A 17,859-nucleotide genomic window follows, 5' to 3' on the forward strand; every position below is an offset into this window, starting at 1 on the left:
AACGTGCCTATGCCCTACATTATTGAAAGTAACCAACAACCAAGAACTCTATTAATCTGGCAAAAACTGAAACCTGAGACTTAACTAGATACCTAGAATCTAAATGGGAGCTAAAGCTTGAGAACTGGACAGTTAATCCATTACTGTCCAGAGATGTGACCAATAGGAGCATGTGAGTCATCAAGCAAGTATAATGCATGGGAGAACAAATTGTTATGACCTGAAGAATGATACAGATAAGGAGTTCCTGGAGAGATGGAGGCATTTAACAAATTTGTGGAAACAAGGCTTAGATATGCATCTAAATGATAGCTAATTAACAGTAGTAATACTTTATATGTTGAATCACTTCATATAATTAATGAAAGAATGGAAGTTGGTTAAGTGGAAAATGATGTAGTTTAAAGATGAGTAAGGAGAGATGCGGATTTGGCTCAATGGACAGAGCGTCCACCTACCACATGGGAGGTCCAGGGTTCAAACCCAGGGCCTCCTGACCTGTGTGATGAGCTGGCCCACGTGCAGTGCTGATACGCACAAGGAGTGCCATGCCACACGGGTGTCCCCTGCATAGGGGAGCTGCATGCACAAGGAGTGTACCCCTTAAGGAGAGCCGCCCAGTGCAAAAAAAGTGCAGTCTGCCTAGGAGTGGTGCTACACACACGGAGAGCTGACACAGCAAGATGATGCAACAAAAAGAGACAGATTCTGGTTGCTTCTGAGAAGAATATAAGTGGACACAGAAGAACACAAAGTAAATGGACACGGAGAGCAGACAACTGGGGGGTAGGGAGGGCGGGAAGGGGAGAGAAATATTAAAAGTAAGGAAATGGAAGTTTATTAGACTTTCTGCTTGGTTTTTAAATATTGTTTTAAAAAATAGCTCCCATTTTATACATGGGAAGTTGTTAAAAATACAGCTTCCAGAGCCCTTGGGATTCTGATTCTGTAGGGCTAGGATGGAGCCTAGAAATCTCCATTAGGAAATAAACCTTGTGCGATTCCAATTTAGTGTTCTCTAGATCTTTGAGTCCTTACCTTGGTGATACTTCAGAAAGTTCAGAAGGCAACAGGTTTAGAATGGACCTTCAAAAAGTGGAATTTAGGAACAATTCTCCATTAAAGAAACTTATTCTTTGCATTCTATCCCCATCAGCTTTTTAAATGTTTTCAATTTAATACACTTTTTAGTTGCAGTGATTAATGCCAGATCAGTGCAACAGGTCACTTGAAGGAAAACTATGGAGAGATTCTCGTCAGCTATGTCGTTAAAATGTTTGCTTTAGGAGGCTGCTTTGATTCTCAATTTTCATAATATAAGATTATTAATAGATAAAATAGGATTTTATACCTTTTTTTTTTTTAAGTAAACTTACATTATAATTTAGACATGGATGCAGAATGAAGAGCTTGGAATCGATCTAGGTCCCGCGCACACGTCCCAGGCCCGGCTCCGCCTACTGGGGCAGGGCCAGAGGTAGGGGCGGGGGCGAGCGGGCGGGGCGGAGCGAGCGAGCCGGAGCAGGGCGGGGGTGGGGGTGCGGGCGGGGGCGGGGGCGGGGCGAGCGAGCCGGGGCGGGGGCGGGGGCGCGCGGGCGCGCGGGAAGGAGGGAGGGCGGGCCCGGGGGAGCGCGCCCGGCGCCTTCAGCGCTCGCGCAATGGCCGCGCACGACCGGGGAACCGAACTCGGTAAGGGCCGGCGGGTCGTCTCCCCACACCGCTCGCGTCCTGCTCGTCGCGCCGCCACCCCCCAGCCCTGCCCCGGAGGTGGCGCGCCGCTCAGGGCCGCGCACAGCGCGAGCAGGCTTAGGTTTGGAGCTAGGGCTCCGATTCCCCCGCGCCGGCGGTGCCCCTGCCGCGCCGGGAGGCCCTCGTGCCGGGCCCCGGGTCGGTGGTGCGGGGTCTGCCGGGACCCAGGCTGAGGCGCCGCGGTTGGCGGGCGGTTGGCGGGCGCGCGCCGGCCTTTCCTCCCGAGCCTTAGTTTTGTAAGCGGAAGATTCTATTTCCATCTTCCACCTTATTCCATTTATTCTGTTGACCTGCTAACTCCCTGATTGCAAAACATATAAAGACTCTCAAACAAAAACAGATAAAAATCTCCTTTCTCCCCCTGGGAGAACACCGGCGCGATTTTTACAGCAGTAGCGCTAACCTGGCCGTGTTAGTTGTACTTTAGTTTCTGTACTAAAGTATACTAAAAGTGTAACTTGTAAATTGTGCAAGATTTTATATGTACAAAGATTTGTAAAACTGCTTGTATTTAATCATTTTTCACCTTACAGATATTAGTCCAGATGCTACTGGCAAGAAAACCATTTAGATTTCCTAAAAGGTGAATAATTTGTAATTCAAAGAGCAAAACCATGATTGAGCCAAAGGTTAAAGATCTGCGTTAAAGTGTTAAACTTCAATATTGTTTCCTGGATCTTCAGCTTCTTAGCTGTGTGACTTTGGAAAAATTCCTTTGTGATTGTGTGCCTCAGTTTCCTCATCCGTAAAATGGTTATAGTAGTAAATGAGAACATATATGTGAAATATTTGGTACATGGTGGGTACCTAGCAAAAGTGTTCAATTAATAGTAATTAGTATTTCTGTATAGGGAATTCTGTTTTGGGGGGTTGTTTTTGAGATCTAGCTGTAAATTTTATATAACACAAATACTATTTCCCTCTTTTAAAAGTGACTTGCAATTAAACGGTCTAGGTGTCAAGAAGGGCAGTTTCGATCACGCCCTTGCATTATGTTTTTAAACAAGTTCCTGAAATATGGTGAAGGTTGGGATAACTTGCTTTCCTTGGCATCCCCAGGCATGTAGCTGTGTAACTTCTATATAAGTGAACGATGCTCTATAATTTTTCCAAAACTTAAAGTTTATTTTTTCATCCAAGAAATACGATCATACCATTTTTGCTTTCTTAATTTGCAAGAATTGGAATCATTCCATTCGTTTGTCAAAAATTAAGTGTAGATAAAGACAATTACTATGTAATAGTAAATGTGACTTTATGCACCTATTTAAATGATACTAGCTTTATTTTTATTCTCTTTGTTTAAGTAAATCGGATGTATTTCAATTTATTTTTCCTCATTTGTATTAATTATGCAAGTACTATTTTTTACAGGTTAAGCCTAAAATGATAAAATAAATCATTTAAATTACTGTGTTCTAGGAAAGAAATTCATGCAGTATATTCTGTATGCATTATATCAATTGATGCTTTTTATGGGGGCTTCTAATTGAAATTATTTTTAATTTACTCTAGAACTACTTTTTTAAAAAAGAAATTAACTTTTTCTCTTATTACAGAAGAAATTTGTTGTCGTAGAAATTTTAGAAAATACTATTAGCACAAAAATGACTGTAAAATTATTAAAAATTGAGTTCAGCTGGGGCTGAACCTGAACCTCACAATAAAAGTCCTTAGAGGAAGACATTCTTTTAGTATGGCATTTAGACATGTGAAAGATGTTTTCCAGACTGGGAACAAGTGCTCTAACTTTAATGTTAATTTTTACATCAGTGTTCAGTGATCAGTGCTGTTTTGGTTTTCTCCAGCTCATTCCGAAAACTGAAATCTTCGTTGTTTTTCTTTCAGAAGTGTTTGCTCAAAAGGGGTAGATGATGCTGTGTCCTAGTTGAAAACTGAACCACTTTGGAGTCAGAAAAAAATCCTAAATCTGGCTCTGCTCTTGCATAGCGTTGTGGCTCTGGACATGCCACTTGCTTTCTTTGAACTAGGCCAGTGGTTCTTAAAATGTGGTGCCTGAACCAGCGGCATCAACTTTACTTGGGGACTTGTTAGAAATGTACATTCTCAGCCTCCCTTGAGACCTTACTGAATCGGAAGCTCTGGCAATAGGGCCCGGCAATCTGACTTTTAACAAGCCCTCCTGATTATGCCAGAGCATAGCTAAATTTGAGAACCGCTGACTTAATGATCTTAGGGTCTTTGGGGCACTACTAGTCCTGGTTCTATTAAAATGGACTGATGCTGTTTTCTCTATTCTCTTAACTTTTGGCTAAAATGTGGCGCTGTACTGATAGTGATCTTTGTTTTGTTCACTGATGTTTCCCAGGCACCTGGAATAGTGTATGTCACAGAGAAGGCCCTTGGAAATATTTGTTGAATGAAGCAGTGGGTTTAGAACTACTCCTTGCTTGGCGGACCTGGGGCTTCCACCTAGGCCCCTGTGCATGGGCAGGTGCTGTGAAGCACTGCACCTTCTGTAAGCTCTTGTGTAGGAAAGGAAAATTCAAAAAGTGTCTGAAGACATAAGAAACAAAGTAATTAAAAACTTATTTTTAAAGGGGAGGAGTTGGAGGTGATTCATAGATTTTTTTTGGTGTTAACTATAGTCCATAATTAACATTATGATGCATTTACCCTCAATATACCACCCTATTATTAACACCTTTTATTAGCATGGTACATTTCTTATAATTCATGAAAACATTTTTGTAATTTTGCTGTTAACTATAGTCCATCATTTACAGGAGGGTTCGCGGTATTATGCAGTTCTATACTTTATCTTTTTTTATTCTAGTAACATATATGCAACCTAAAATTTCCCCTTTTAACCACATTTACATATATAATTCAGTGCTGTTAATTACACTCACAATGTTGTACTATCATTATCACCATCCATTTCCAAAACTTTACAGTAAACCCAAATAGAAATTCTGTAACAAAGTAAGCAATAACTCCCCATTCCCTTCCCACAACCCAGCCTCTCTGACCCATATTCTAGGTTCTAACTCTATGAGTTTGCTTATTCTAATTACTTCATGACAATGAGATCATATACTATATGTCCTTCTGTGTCTGGCTTATTTCATTCAGCATAATGTCTTCAAGGTTCATCCATCTTGTCACATGTAGCAGGACTTCATTCCTTTTTACGGCTGAATAATATTCCATTGTATGCATATACCACATTTTGTTTATTCATTCATTGGTTGATGGACACTTGGGTTGCTTCCATCTTTTGGCAATTGTGAGTAATGTCACTATGAACATTAGTGTGCAAATATCTGTTCTGAGTCTCAGCTTTCAATATCTATACATTTCTTGTATTGCATTAGCAAGAGATTGTTTTAGATACATTCACAATTGGAATCATCAGGTACCATGATTACTTGGGAATATAAGGACAGTTTTGCGCTGAAGAGACACTTTCTGTTAATCAAGTGTCAGAATAAACAAAGTGCAGCTTATTTATTTAAAAGATAAAGGAAATCAGCTCTGACTATTTACCAAAGCGGGAACCATGATGGGATTTTGTATTTTGCAAAGCAAATGTATTCATTCAACAAGTAGTTATTGAGTACCAAATGTGTAGTAGATATTATTACCCTTGGCTTTGGGGATACAAGATGGACAAGGATGGTCCTGCCTTTACAGAGCTCACCTCAAGTCAAAGGTACAATTAGATTAATTACAAATATGATATGCAGTTGTTTTCCATTTATTTTTTTGTCTATATGTGTGCATAGGCTGCATCTTACATCGGTGTGATAACAGTGTTTTGATCCTCTTGCGTTAAAACCTTTATTTTTCTTTTAAAGGAACTCAGGTAACCAAGTTTCTGCCATTTCCACTAAAACATAACTTTAGTGTAGAATGTTTCTGATTTTGATGCTGGTGACTTCCCACTGCATAATTTCATAGGCATACCTTGGAGATACTGCAGGTCCAGTTTCAGACCATTGCAATAAAGTGAATATCAAAATAAAATGAGTCATGTGAATTTTAGTTTTCCAGTGCATATAAAAGTTTAAGTTTATACTGTACTGTAGTCTATTAAGAAAGCAATAGTATTATGTCCAAAAAACAATGTACAGACCTTAATTAAAAATACTTCATTGCTAAAAAATGCTAACAACCGTCTGAGCCTTCAATGAGTCATAATCTTTTTGCTGGTGGAGGGTCTGGCCTTGATGGTTGCTGACTGATCAGGTTGATAGTTGATGAAGGTTGAGGTGGCTGTGGTAGTTTCTTAAAAAGGAGATAACAGTGAGGTTCTGTTGTAATATTCTGAGTACTATGTTGCCATTTCAACTTTATTCTCAGCATCTTCATGAAGAGTAGTTTCCATCTCAAGAAACCACTTTCTTTGCTCACCCGTAAGAAGCAACTCCTCATCCATTAAAGTTTTATCATGAGATTGCAGCAATTCAGTCACATTATCAGGTTCTACTTCTAACGTTAGTTCTCGCTCTTTCCACTACATCTGCAGTTGCTTCCTTCGTGGAAGACTTGAACCTCTTGAAGTCAACCATGAGGGCTGGAATCAACTTATTCCAAACATCTGTGAATGTTGATATTTTCACCTCCTCCCAAGGATCACGAATGTTCTTAATGACATCTAGAATGGTGAATGCTTTCCAGAAGGTTTTCAACCTGCTTTGCCCAGATCCTTCAGATGAATCACTACCCATGGCAACTATAACCTTACAAAATGTATTTCTTAATAATAAGACTTAAAACTACACCGTGATCCATGGGCTGCAGAGTGGGTGTTGTGTTATTAGGCATGAGAACAATAATCTTGTACATCTCCATCAGACATCTTAGGTGACTAGGTGCATTGTCAATGAACAGTAATATTTTGATAAGAATCTATTTTTTCTGAGCAGTAGGTCTCAACAGTGGGCATAAAATATTCAGGAAATCATGTGTTTTTCCATTCATAGAGCACAGGCAGTGTAGATTTAGCATTATTCTTAGGATTTTCAGAATGGTAAATGAGCACTGGCTTCAAATTAAATTCACCAGCTTCATTTGCCCCTAACAAGAGACTCAGCCTGTCCTTTGAAGCTTTGAAGACGGACATTGAGTTCTCTATAGCTATGAAAATCCTAGATGGCATCTTCTTCAAATAGAAGGCTGTTTTGTCTACCTTGAAAATCTTGTTTAGTGTAGCCACCTTTATCCATTATTTTAGCTAGATCTTCTGGATAACTTGCTACAGTTTCTGTATCAGCATTTGTTGATTTACTTTACACTTGTCTTATGGAGACGTACTTCTTTTCTTAAACCTCATGAACCAATCTCTGCTAGCTTCAAACTTTTCTTCTGCAGCTTCCTCACCTCTCTCAGCCTTCATAGAATTGAAGAGAGTTAGGGCCTTGCTATGGATTAGGTTTTGGTTTAAAGGAATGTTGTGGCTGGTTTGATCCTTTATCCAGTCCACTAAGACTTTCTCCGTATTAGTAGTGAGACTGTTTTACTTTCTTAGCATTCCTTTGCTCACTGGCGTAGCACTTTACACTTCCTTCAAGAACTTTCTGTATATGTTTACAACTTGGCTAACTGACACAAGAGGCCCAGCTTTTGGCTGTCTCAGCTTTCTACATGCCTTCCTCACTAAGCTTAATCATTTCTAGCTTTTGATTTAAAGTGAGAGACTTGCTAATCTTATCTTCACTTGAACCCTGGAAGCCATTGTAGGCTAATTAATTGGCCTAATTTCAATATTGTTGTGTCTTAGGGAATAGGGAGGCCTGAGGAGAGGGAATGACCAGTTGGTGGAGCCGTCAGATAATGGTGCATTATTTATTGATTAAGTTTGCCATCTTACATTGCACGGGTCATAGTGTTCCCAAACGATTACACCATTAACATGAAAGATCACAGATCACCATAACAGATAGAATAATAAAGAAAAGGTGTGAAATGCTGCGAGAATTACCTAAATGTGACACAGATACAATGTGAGCACTTGCTGTTGGAAAAATGGTACCAATAGACTTGCTTGACACAGGGTTGCCACAAACTTCAATTTGTAAAAATCATAGTATCTGAAGAGTAGTAAGGTGAAGTGCAGTGAAACGAGGTGTGTCTGTGTGTGTGTTTGTATATGTGAAGTGAAATCATAACTTTTAAATTTAGGCAAAGCACAGGATACTTGCACAATAGGTCCGTAAGTTCTCTGCTCTGTGTGGACACTGTGCTTAGATGCTGGGTATGAGGATAGTGGTTAACATGGAGTGCTAGCCACACTCCAGGCTCTATGCAAAATGCTTTTTGCATGATTTCATTTAGTCTTCACAACAGCCCTTTGAGAGACGCTACGTTCCCCATTTTACAGACAAGTAAATGGAGGTACTGAGCGTTAAGCAGGTTGCCCAAAGTGGCAGAGCCAGAATTCAAACCCAGGTGGTCTGGTGCTTACACTGCTTTGGTAACCACCCCACTATGTCTGTGGGTGCTAACTGGAGGCACCAAATCTCCAAAGCAAGGGGAGGCAAGTTGATGGCTGGTGGGTAATTTTAATACGACTCTTAGGTTTGATTTGCTATTGTAAAATCCAAGTAAAATTTGTTATTGTAAGTGAAGATTGCTGTTTTATTATCATATCCCACATCTCAATCATTGCGCTTTGTTTAGGAGTCTATCCTGAGGATGAATGAAACAGTCTAAATTTTGGTGCATTGTGAGAGTAGGTTTGGATGGTAGTGAAGCAGAAATTTTCTGGGATGGCATGTTAAAACCAGCCCTCCTCTGGGATTTCTTCCAGTAGGTGCTCCTCAGAGTATTTTGGGAGGGGGCTGATGAGTGATCCCCAAGTGATTAGAATGAGGATTGTTTTGTGTGTTTGTGGGTGTTCTGCATTTTAGTAAAACCCTAACTCTTATCTCCAGCCTTTGGGCTTACCTTGGTTTCCTGGGTTTAAAAGCCAACCCTGTCTCTTCTGTGTTTTTTAGGGAAAAGTTATGTGTTCTTGAGACTTAATAGAGTATTTCTGCAAACATTATCTCTTTTAATTCTCCCAGTCATTTACTCTCATTTCATGGATGAGAAAACTAAGACTCAGAAAACATAAGTAACCTGCTTAATTAAGGTCTCAGAACTTAGGAGATTTGAGGCCATAACTAAAATCCAGAACTTCTGATTACAAGCTCTTCACTCTTTGCTTTACATCACAGCCGCCTCTTGCCCCCCTTTTCACATACTCATCTTCATCTCCTAGCACAGCATTTCTGACAAAATTAAAGACCCTATCAGAACCTAAAGAGTACAAGAAAAGTCAGTGTGTCTATCTCTCATTTTCTCTTTTATATATATATAAAGAAATATATTATTTACAGTGTGTTAGGAAAGAGTAATGTGAAAATAATTGTTTTATGAAATTATGAGACTGACAATCATGAATTTACTGGCTTTCTGTGGAGTATTGATTGTAATTTGGCTCTAATTGGGTTGTTTTTTTTTTCTTTCATTTTTTTAACTTAGAGAAGCTGTGAACTTACAGAACAATTATGCATAATGTGCAGAATCCCTGTATATCACTCCTCCACCAAAACCTTACATTGTTGTGGAACATTTGTTGTAGATTATGAAAGAACTTCATCTGACTATTACCACTAACTATGGTCCATAGTGTACATTTGGTGTATTTTTTCCCACATACCCCCAATTATTAATACTATGTATTAGTATTGTACATTTGTTACAGTTCATGAGAGAACACTCTCATATTTGTACTGTTAACTACAGTCCATCTTCCACGACATGGCTCACTGTGTTATACAGTATGCCTTATACAGTCCATCCACAGTGTACATGCAGTGATCTCAGTTTCATCACAGAGTTCCTGTAAGCCTTTGAATGTTTTCCTTAGTCCAAAAGAAAAAATCCCATATCTCCCCATTATCGACTGTTAGCATCGATATAATACCTTCTTTGACAGTGATGCAAGAATATTACAGTATTATTGTTAACTGTAGTCCATAAGTTACATTAATTTTATTTTTCCCATGCATCACTATATTCTTAACACTTTGTAATAGTGATGTGCATTTCTTCTAGTTCATAGAAGAACATCCTTGTATTTGGACTATTAACCACAATCCTCATCCACCTCTGGGTTCACTATGTTATACAGTCCCTAGATTATTCTATAGCTTTCTTTCAGTTGACATTTACATTCTAGACTACCCCTTTCAGCCACAGTCCCATTTGTAAACCAGCCATGTTAGTTATACTCACTTCCTAATTGTTTTTTTGCTATACTTTTTTTTTTAAATTTTGAAACAATCTCAAACTTTTAGAAAAGTTGTAAGTTCAGTATAAAGAGTTTTTTTTCCCTCTGAACCATTTGAGGAAAATGGTTGCCTGACAGGATACTCCACCGCTCTTGGATACTTGAGTATTTCCGACACACAAGGACATTTCCTTCAATAAATACAATTCAGCTATCAAAATGAGAATATATACCTACTACCATTTAGTCCTTAGACTTCAGTCAGGGTTAGCCAGTTGTCCAAATATGTCCTTTATTTCAAACGGACCCAGTTCAGAAACATACTGCCTTTTGTTATCGTATTTCCTAAGTTTGACACAGTTGCTCAGTCTTTCCTTGACTTGCAGAATTTTCACAGTGTGATGCATATAGGCCAGTTACTTTGTAGCGTGCTCCTCAGTTTGCATTGGCTTTTTCCTTATGGTTATGTTTAGAGTATGCGTCTTTGGCAGGTCTTTGGCAGGAATATTGCAGAAACATCCTGTCGGATGGCACACGATTTTGAATGGTCTCGCTCTTTTTTTAAAAATTTATTTTATTTCCCCTCCCCCCCTTGCGGCTTGCTTGCCGTCTGCTTTCTGTGTCCATTCGCTGTACGTTATTCCGTGTCTGTATTTATTTGTTTCCCCTCCCCCCTTGCGGCTTGCTTGCTGTTTGCTCTCTGTGTCCATTCGCTGCGGGCTCTTCTGGTGCTCACTTGTCTCCCTTTTTGTTGCGTCACCTTGCTGAGTTGGCTCTCCACGGCATCTGCGGGCTGGGCTGTGCTCTGCAGCGTGCGGATGAGCCCGCCTTCACAAGGAGGTCCCGGGACACGAACCCAGGGCCTCCCATTTGGTAGATGGGAGCCCAACTGATTGAGCCACAGCTGCCTCCCTGATTGGTTTCTTTATTGAAGATGCTTATTTTGATCTCTTGATAAAGGTTGTGTCTACCAGGCTTCTCCGCTGTAAAGCAACTTTTTTTTTTAAGATTTATTTTTTATTTATTTCTCTCCCCTCCCCCCCGTTGTCTGTTCTCTGTGTCCATTCGCTGTGTGTTCTTCTGTGTCCACTTGTATTCTTGTCAGCAGCACCCAGAATCTGTGTCTCTTTTTATTGCGTCATCTTGCTATGTCAACTCTCCATGTGTGCAGTGCCATTCCTGGGCAGGCTGTGCTTTTTTTGTGCTGGGCAGCTCTCCTTATGGGGTGCACTCCCTGTGCATGTGTCCTACTTGGGGGACACTCCTGCGTGGCATAGCACTCCTTGCGTGCATCAGCACTGTGCGTGGGCCAGCTCATCACCTGGGTTAGGAGGCCCTGGGTTTGAACCCTGGACCTCCCATGTGGTAGGCGGAAGCTCTGTCTGTGGAGCCAAATCCGCTTCCCTAAAGTTACTTTTTTAACCTTGGTAATTTGTGGGGAGGTGCTATGAAAATATTTAAAAATATTTATTCTGTTCCTTTACAAATTTCCATTTATTTATTTACATACGTATTTGAAGTTTCCTGTTTTTCCAATGGATTCTAATATTACTATTATTATTTATATTAATGTTTACAGTCTTTCAGATCATGTTGGTTTCTGTCCTTTTGACATGCTCCATCATTCTTTAAGTACTTCCTTACTTTCTGACTCAGCAAGGTGTTCGTGGCTCATCTTCTACTTTCCTGCCCTAGCACTGCAATTGGTCATGTCTCCACAAGCTTTCCTTCCATGGATAATAGTATCCACCAAGATCTGGGCACTAGGTGTGCTCATGGCAGCTGGATGACTTTGTTCCCGAGCCCTCAGTTGGCAGAGTTGGAGAATATGTACTCTACACACACACACGTCTCCCCCCCCACCCCACCCCCCAGCTGTCTACATCTCTCTATTCATTGAAAACCTTGAGTTCACACTGATACCTCCAATTCCAGTCCAACACTACAGGATTTTGTCCAGTTTCCTCTCCTTGCACATTTGGAACACTCCCGTGCTGGGCTGCACACCTCACATCCACTAGACGTTCTTCCCCACACTCACCGTCTCTGACATCCTCAGCTGGGCAGCCCTTCACCCTGCTTGGGCCCTGGCACAGGCCACTGTCCGCACGGATATCCCCCTTTTGTGTGGCGCTTGGTGCCAGGCTCTCTGTAGAGATATCCCCGTCATCCTGCCTGCATCCCCGCCACCCCCCCCCGCCCCGCCATGGCTGTGCCTCTGCTGCAGAGGTCCTCCTTGCTGGGACTGAGCTCTGCTGCTCGCTTGGGGCCACCCCGTCACTAGCACCCGCTCCCCCATTGGGGCTCCCATCCCCTGCTCTCCCAGGCTGGCTCAAATGCTGCCCTTGCTTGTCCCCTCTTCCCCAGTGCTTTAGCAGAGTTTTTTAGGAAGGGAAAGAGGACCTGCATAAGTATTGAAGTTTATTCTTATATAATATAGCTCATGTGGCGTGTCTGCCATTCCTGGCACTTGTTGCTAGCGATAATGGCTGGGAATACCGAGGCGGGCATGACCTGGCTTTTCGTTCGCACAGAGCTCAGTCAACTCTGAGACAGTCACATGAAGCATTATCTATGGTGTGATAAATGTGACAACAGGAATGTGGGATTGCAAAGACAAAGAGGAATTTGTAGACAGTCCAGGGGAGATATTTTTGAAAAAACATTCTTGAAAGGAAGTCATTTGTTGCAAAGGCACTGAGTGGAAACAGGCAGGCATGTTTCATGAACAAGAACCCAATTTGCAGATTTCTAGTGTAATCTTCTCATTATACTAAAGTGGTTAAGAGTATATATTTTAGGGAAGGAAGAAAGGACTCCTTCATATTCTATGTATGAAATGCGTACTCATAGTCACTATCATGATTAGGTACATTTTTTGATTTTATATGGGGCATCCTTTCACAAGTGCTAACTTTCATTTTACCTTAGAAATATTTTTGCTCATAAATGTGACAGGTGAGGTTGTCTTTTATTATTCTGATACTGTTTTGATAAATAGAAAAACCATAAAGAAATTATTTGGGTTTGTTGTATAATTAAATAATTATACATGGTGCCTGTTAAGTTTAAAAAAAAAAAATTAAAGCATCCAAGCCCTGTGGATTTTAATATTTAGGAAGGAAGACAAACTTCAAGCACTCATTTAAAATGGAATGCCTCTGCCAGGAAAGAAAGACTAGTAAATGAGTTAGCAGACGGAGCCCTTGAGGATGCGAATTTAAACATGTCACTAGAAATTGTTTAAGTGGGGAGCTCTGGCCCTTTTAAAACACTGTCTGTCACTTGAGGATTGGGTCACCTTGAAATGTGTTCATCTTTTGAGTTAAAGGCCTGAAAAGGCGCTTTGAAATGTTTCAGTTAACTTTGGCGTGTGCTGTGTATGTGTCGAAGGATGTGCTGCTCCTCAGCCTGCCTCGGCCGTCGCGGTTCGCGGGAAACCAAAGTGGATGCAAGAGAAGGATAAACGTTTCATCTCCGCTCCAGCAAACTGCACAGCTTTTTTTTTTTTTTTTAAAGTGGAGACACTGTGACTGCCACTTCTGGCTCTCTTTGTAAAGTCAGGCCTTCCTTCTCCAAAGCAGAGTTGGAGATAAGAGTAGCCTCTGGTAATTGCTTCTGAAAGTTGCCACTTACCTGGTGCCTTGGTTTATTTTGAAATGTGTTCTTTTGTCAATGATGCCAAGGTTGTGGTCTTCAGAGTCATAAAAATAGTCAAATTCACTGCTCCCACAAGCCACATTCAGATGAGCTTATCAAGTGAGCACCTAGTGTATACACTCCTGGCCCCCAAGGCCATAAGGAAGGAGGTATGTGTGTATGTGTGTGTGTGTGTGGGGGGGAGAGGGTTCAGTCAAATGTATTGAATTTTACCTTGAACTAGGTATCTGGCATGAAGTTATAGTTAGAGACTTCTGATTTCCTTGGTAGAGATCCTGTATACAGATTACTCATGAATGTTTCTAATACTGTTTTCTAGAACAATAATAATGCCCACATTTATAAAGCTTTCATAGCAAGAAGTCTTTTTAGCTGTCATTCCATCACCTTCTGTTCCAGATGAGTGAGCTGAGACTGAGGGAAGTTAAGCCATGATCAGATCACTGGTTAGAGACAGGACTGGAATTGGGACCCTGGCTCTCTTTATTCACGTATCCTGATGACCTCCCTCCCTTAGGACTGGTTTTCTATGAGCCCAGGTGGGCTCTGATCCTGTATCAGAATCACCTGAAATACTTGCTAAAATGCAGTTTCCTGAGCCCCACACTAGCTTTAATTATCAGTATGGTAAGGAGGAGCCCAGGAATCTGCATTTTCACAAACTCCCCTGATAATTTTTGTGAGCACTGCAGATGCAGAATCCTGCAATAAGCTGTAGAGTGATAAATCCTCTCCCTGTCACATACATTTTTCAGTACTATCTTATTATATTTCATAAGCAAAATTTCTTTAAGCAAATTTGGGAGGAAATTAGCCATTTGTTCTCTGATTGAAATAAGTGACGAAATGTGTTAAAATGAATGTGGAGGGGAGCAGATGTAGCTCAGTGGTTAAGGGCCTGCTTCCCACATATGAGGTCCTGGCTTCAATCCCTATTAGCTCCTTAAAAAAAAAAAAAAAGGAATGTGGAGGCATAATGGAAAATCAGAAGGGTGAGGCAGTTAACTAGTGCCTGTATCTGAAGGGTACACTGTATTTGAAAAGGAGCATATTTTATTCAAATAATGTCAGTGGCTCCTGGAAAAAAACAAACAATGCACTTCTTGATGGTTTTGGAAATTGACATGGTGGTTTCGTCCCCATGGTCTCAGAGACTGAAGGACCAGAACCTGAAGTTCTCCTGTGAGCAGAAAATGCAAGTTTGTCTAGCAGAAAGAGTAATTTAGTTAATTTTCTGGTGAAAAAAGAACAGGTTCTTGTTTCTTTCGAGGACGGTAGGTTGAGACAATCTTCATTATACAGTATTTGTATTTTGGGAGGGAGTTCAAACTTCATGTACTTCGGTGTCTTGAGGGAGATTGTTTTCTTTAGTATGTAGAGAGAAACCTAAATATTCCTGATAATTTTCCCAAAAGAAACAAGAAATGTAGTAGTTTAATCTTGTATCTTTATAGGCAGAATTTGCTGTTATTTTCCCTTTTTTAAAGAACTCTTGACTCTTGAGGAAGCAATTGTTATAGTCTCAACTCTTCCACTCACCATGCATATATAGAGTACCTGTCTACGTCTTTTTGAAAAATACAACAGCATCAGAAGTTGGGAGCCCTGCCCTTCAGAACCTTCCCTTCATTGAACTTTAAAATGTGACTGGGGAAGCGCACTTCTTTACTCTTGACAGGGAAAGCAAACTTTGGCCATCATCAAGATATGGAGTTGCTCTTTGAAATGATTAACCAATCAACATTACTTTATTAACCTTTGGATACTTATCTAAATATACTGAGGGAAATCTCAGGCTAGGGGTAGATTGAACATGGGTTTTTATCTTGTAAATACTTCCATAGACCTGTTTTCAGGAAGAAAAGAAAACATCATCTCAGTCTGAAGATGAATACTATGTTTGACTGGGTGTAGGCATTATACTAGTAATAATGTTACCTGGAGAAACTGTGGGCCATGATGATTAGCATGTAGGGTTCAGAAAACAAGAATTGGTGCAAATAATACCAAAGAGAGTCTTGAAGAGAAACAGAGATCTCTCTGTATCCTCAAGAAAGGTGTATTGTTTTGGTGCTTGATGTTAGTTACTTTCACAGGCTAAATTGAATCTGGCATTCAATGGAATGATTGTCAGGAATCTTTACTTAGCCACTGTATTAGTCTGCCAAAGGGGTGCTGATGCAAAGTACTAGAAATCTCTTGTCTTTTATAAAGGATATTTATTTGGGTAAAAGCTTACAGTTACAAGGCCCTAAAGAGTCCAACTCAAGGTCTCTTTCTCAAAGTCAGTTGCCACTTTTGAAGCAAGATGGCCCCTGATCTCTGACCCATCTCTCCTTTTTCTCCGGATTAGGGCTCATCTCTCAGAGCTTCCTTTCAGAGCTTCCCCTCTCTGTCTTTTAGTCTCAGCTCTCTTTTTCCAACAGTCTTTGTAAGCTATCAGGCTAATGGCTCACCTCTCCCCGGGGCTCCCGGATGAAGCATGACAAAGCTCTCTCCTCTTCCTTGTGTGTCTTCTTGAGTAATGTCCTTTTTTTTTTTTTAAGATTTATTTCTCTGCCCTCCCCCGCCCCTTCCCCCCCCCCCCCCCCAGTTGTCTGCTCTCTTGTGTCTCTTCACTGTGTGTTCTTCTGTGTCCACTTGCATTCTTGTCAGCAGCATTGGGAATCTCTGTCTCTTTCTGTTGCATCATCTTGCTGCATCAGCTCTGTGTGTACGGCGCCACTCCTGGGCAGGCTGCACTGTCTTTTTTCACATGGGGCAGCTCTCCTTGTAGGGTGCATCATTGCATGTGGGGCTCCCCTACATGGGGAACACACCTGCGTGGCACAACACTCCTTGTATGCATCAGCACTGCATGTGGGCCAGCTCATCATACAAGTCATGAGGTCCTGAGTTTGAACCCTGGACCTCCCATATGGTAGGTAGACTATCAGTTGAGCCACTTCCATTTCCCTGAATGTCCTTTTATTTCACCCCTCTGAGGGGACCGGGATTCAACCTGAGTCCTGCCATACAGACATGTTCGAATCAAATCCCTAACCTTAACAGGTAATTTAATCAAAGACATCTCAGTTGAATCTCCCAGAGGAATAGATTAGTTATGACATAATCTTTTTCTTATTAGGATTCATCAATAATCTCAAACTGCCACAGCCATGTATGCTTCACTGAATGTATTGTGGTTCTGCAAGTATTTTCTTGGATGGGGCATTGGGAAGGCTATGGATTGAGACTCATGTACTTTATTCCTCACTCTGATAGCATCTTGAAGAGTGGTTTCTGATTCTATAAAACTGATACATGATCTCTGAGAATCCTTCCAAGTCTGATTTTCCTTGGTTCTTCTGATCATTACTTAGAATTACCGTCCAGTGGAATTGTGGTCTATATTCCCATGCTTGGAGCTCATACCTTTTCCTTCTTTCTCTGTCTATCACAATCCTCTCGGGCTTTCAAGACTCTGAATTCCAGTGACCAGTTTATGTTTCTTCCCTTTCTCTGATTCCTGAGCATGATTGAACACATTGTGTATTTTCTTTCCCTTTAGATGTTTTATGAGCATATATCTTGACCCTGTAAATCTTTATGTGATTAGAGCTTTTTATTTTTATTCGTTCCTCTGCATGACTGAGTACTGGTTGTAATATTACTGTTTGTTCCATAAAAATATCCTGTGGATTTTCTTCTTTATCTTTCTTCTCTTCCTAGTCCAGACTCATTCTATCACACACCTAAATTAAGATGATGGCTGGATAGCTACTGATTCTACTTCTGCCTGCTTTCTCATCTGTGCAGGAAAACCCATACTTGGATAAACTTTTCCTTCTTGTTTGTTCAATTAGAGCAAATGATATTTATCTTCAAAGATTTGCTTTTTTGGTTGTTTGCTTCCTTTAGAGTGGGCATGTATCTCATGAGATGTATATAATTAGATTTAATTGAATGAATGTAATGGCTGTCTTTAGTTGAAGAAAATAATTGCATTAGTGGAGACAGCCAACTAGTGTCAGGAAGTATAGGAATGGGTTTAGCCAGGTAGGGATTCTCACGAGACTAGAAATAGAAATGTGTGTTAAATTCTGTTAAAATTATATAGCTTAATAGTTGAATTAAGTAAATAAATATATTGTTTTTCAATCTAGAGATTGTATAGTTGTCCAAAATGATGGTAAAAATAGCACAGCATTCTAGAATTATCTTGGGTT

The 17,859-nt window shown here is 40.6% G+C and overlaps 1 protein-coding gene across 1 annotated transcript in view; it reads left to right on the forward strand.

Annotated features, from left to right (window-relative positions):
* The first annotated feature begins 1,597 nt into the window (after nucleotides 1-1,597).
* Nucleotides 1,598-17,859, forward strand: part of DERA (deoxyribose-phosphate aldolase) — a 132,361-nt gene continuing 116,099 nt past the window's right edge. Inside the window, exon 1 of the mRNA XM_058282846.2 lies at nucleotides 1,598-1,689. Coding sequence (XP_058138829.1) covers nucleotides 1,659-1,689 — 31 coding nt within the window. The 5' untranslated portion in view covers nucleotides 1,598-1,658. The remainder of the gene's footprint in view (nucleotides 1,690-17,859) is intronic.

The sequence above is a fragment of the Dasypus novemcinctus genome, chromosome 20 (genome assembly GCF_030445035.2).
Source record: "Dasypus novemcinctus isolate mDasNov1 chromosome 20, mDasNov1.1.hap2, whole genome shotgun sequence".
In the NCBI taxonomy this organism is placed as follows: Eukaryota; Metazoa; Chordata; class Mammalia; order Cingulata; family Dasypodidae; genus Dasypus; species Dasypus novemcinctus.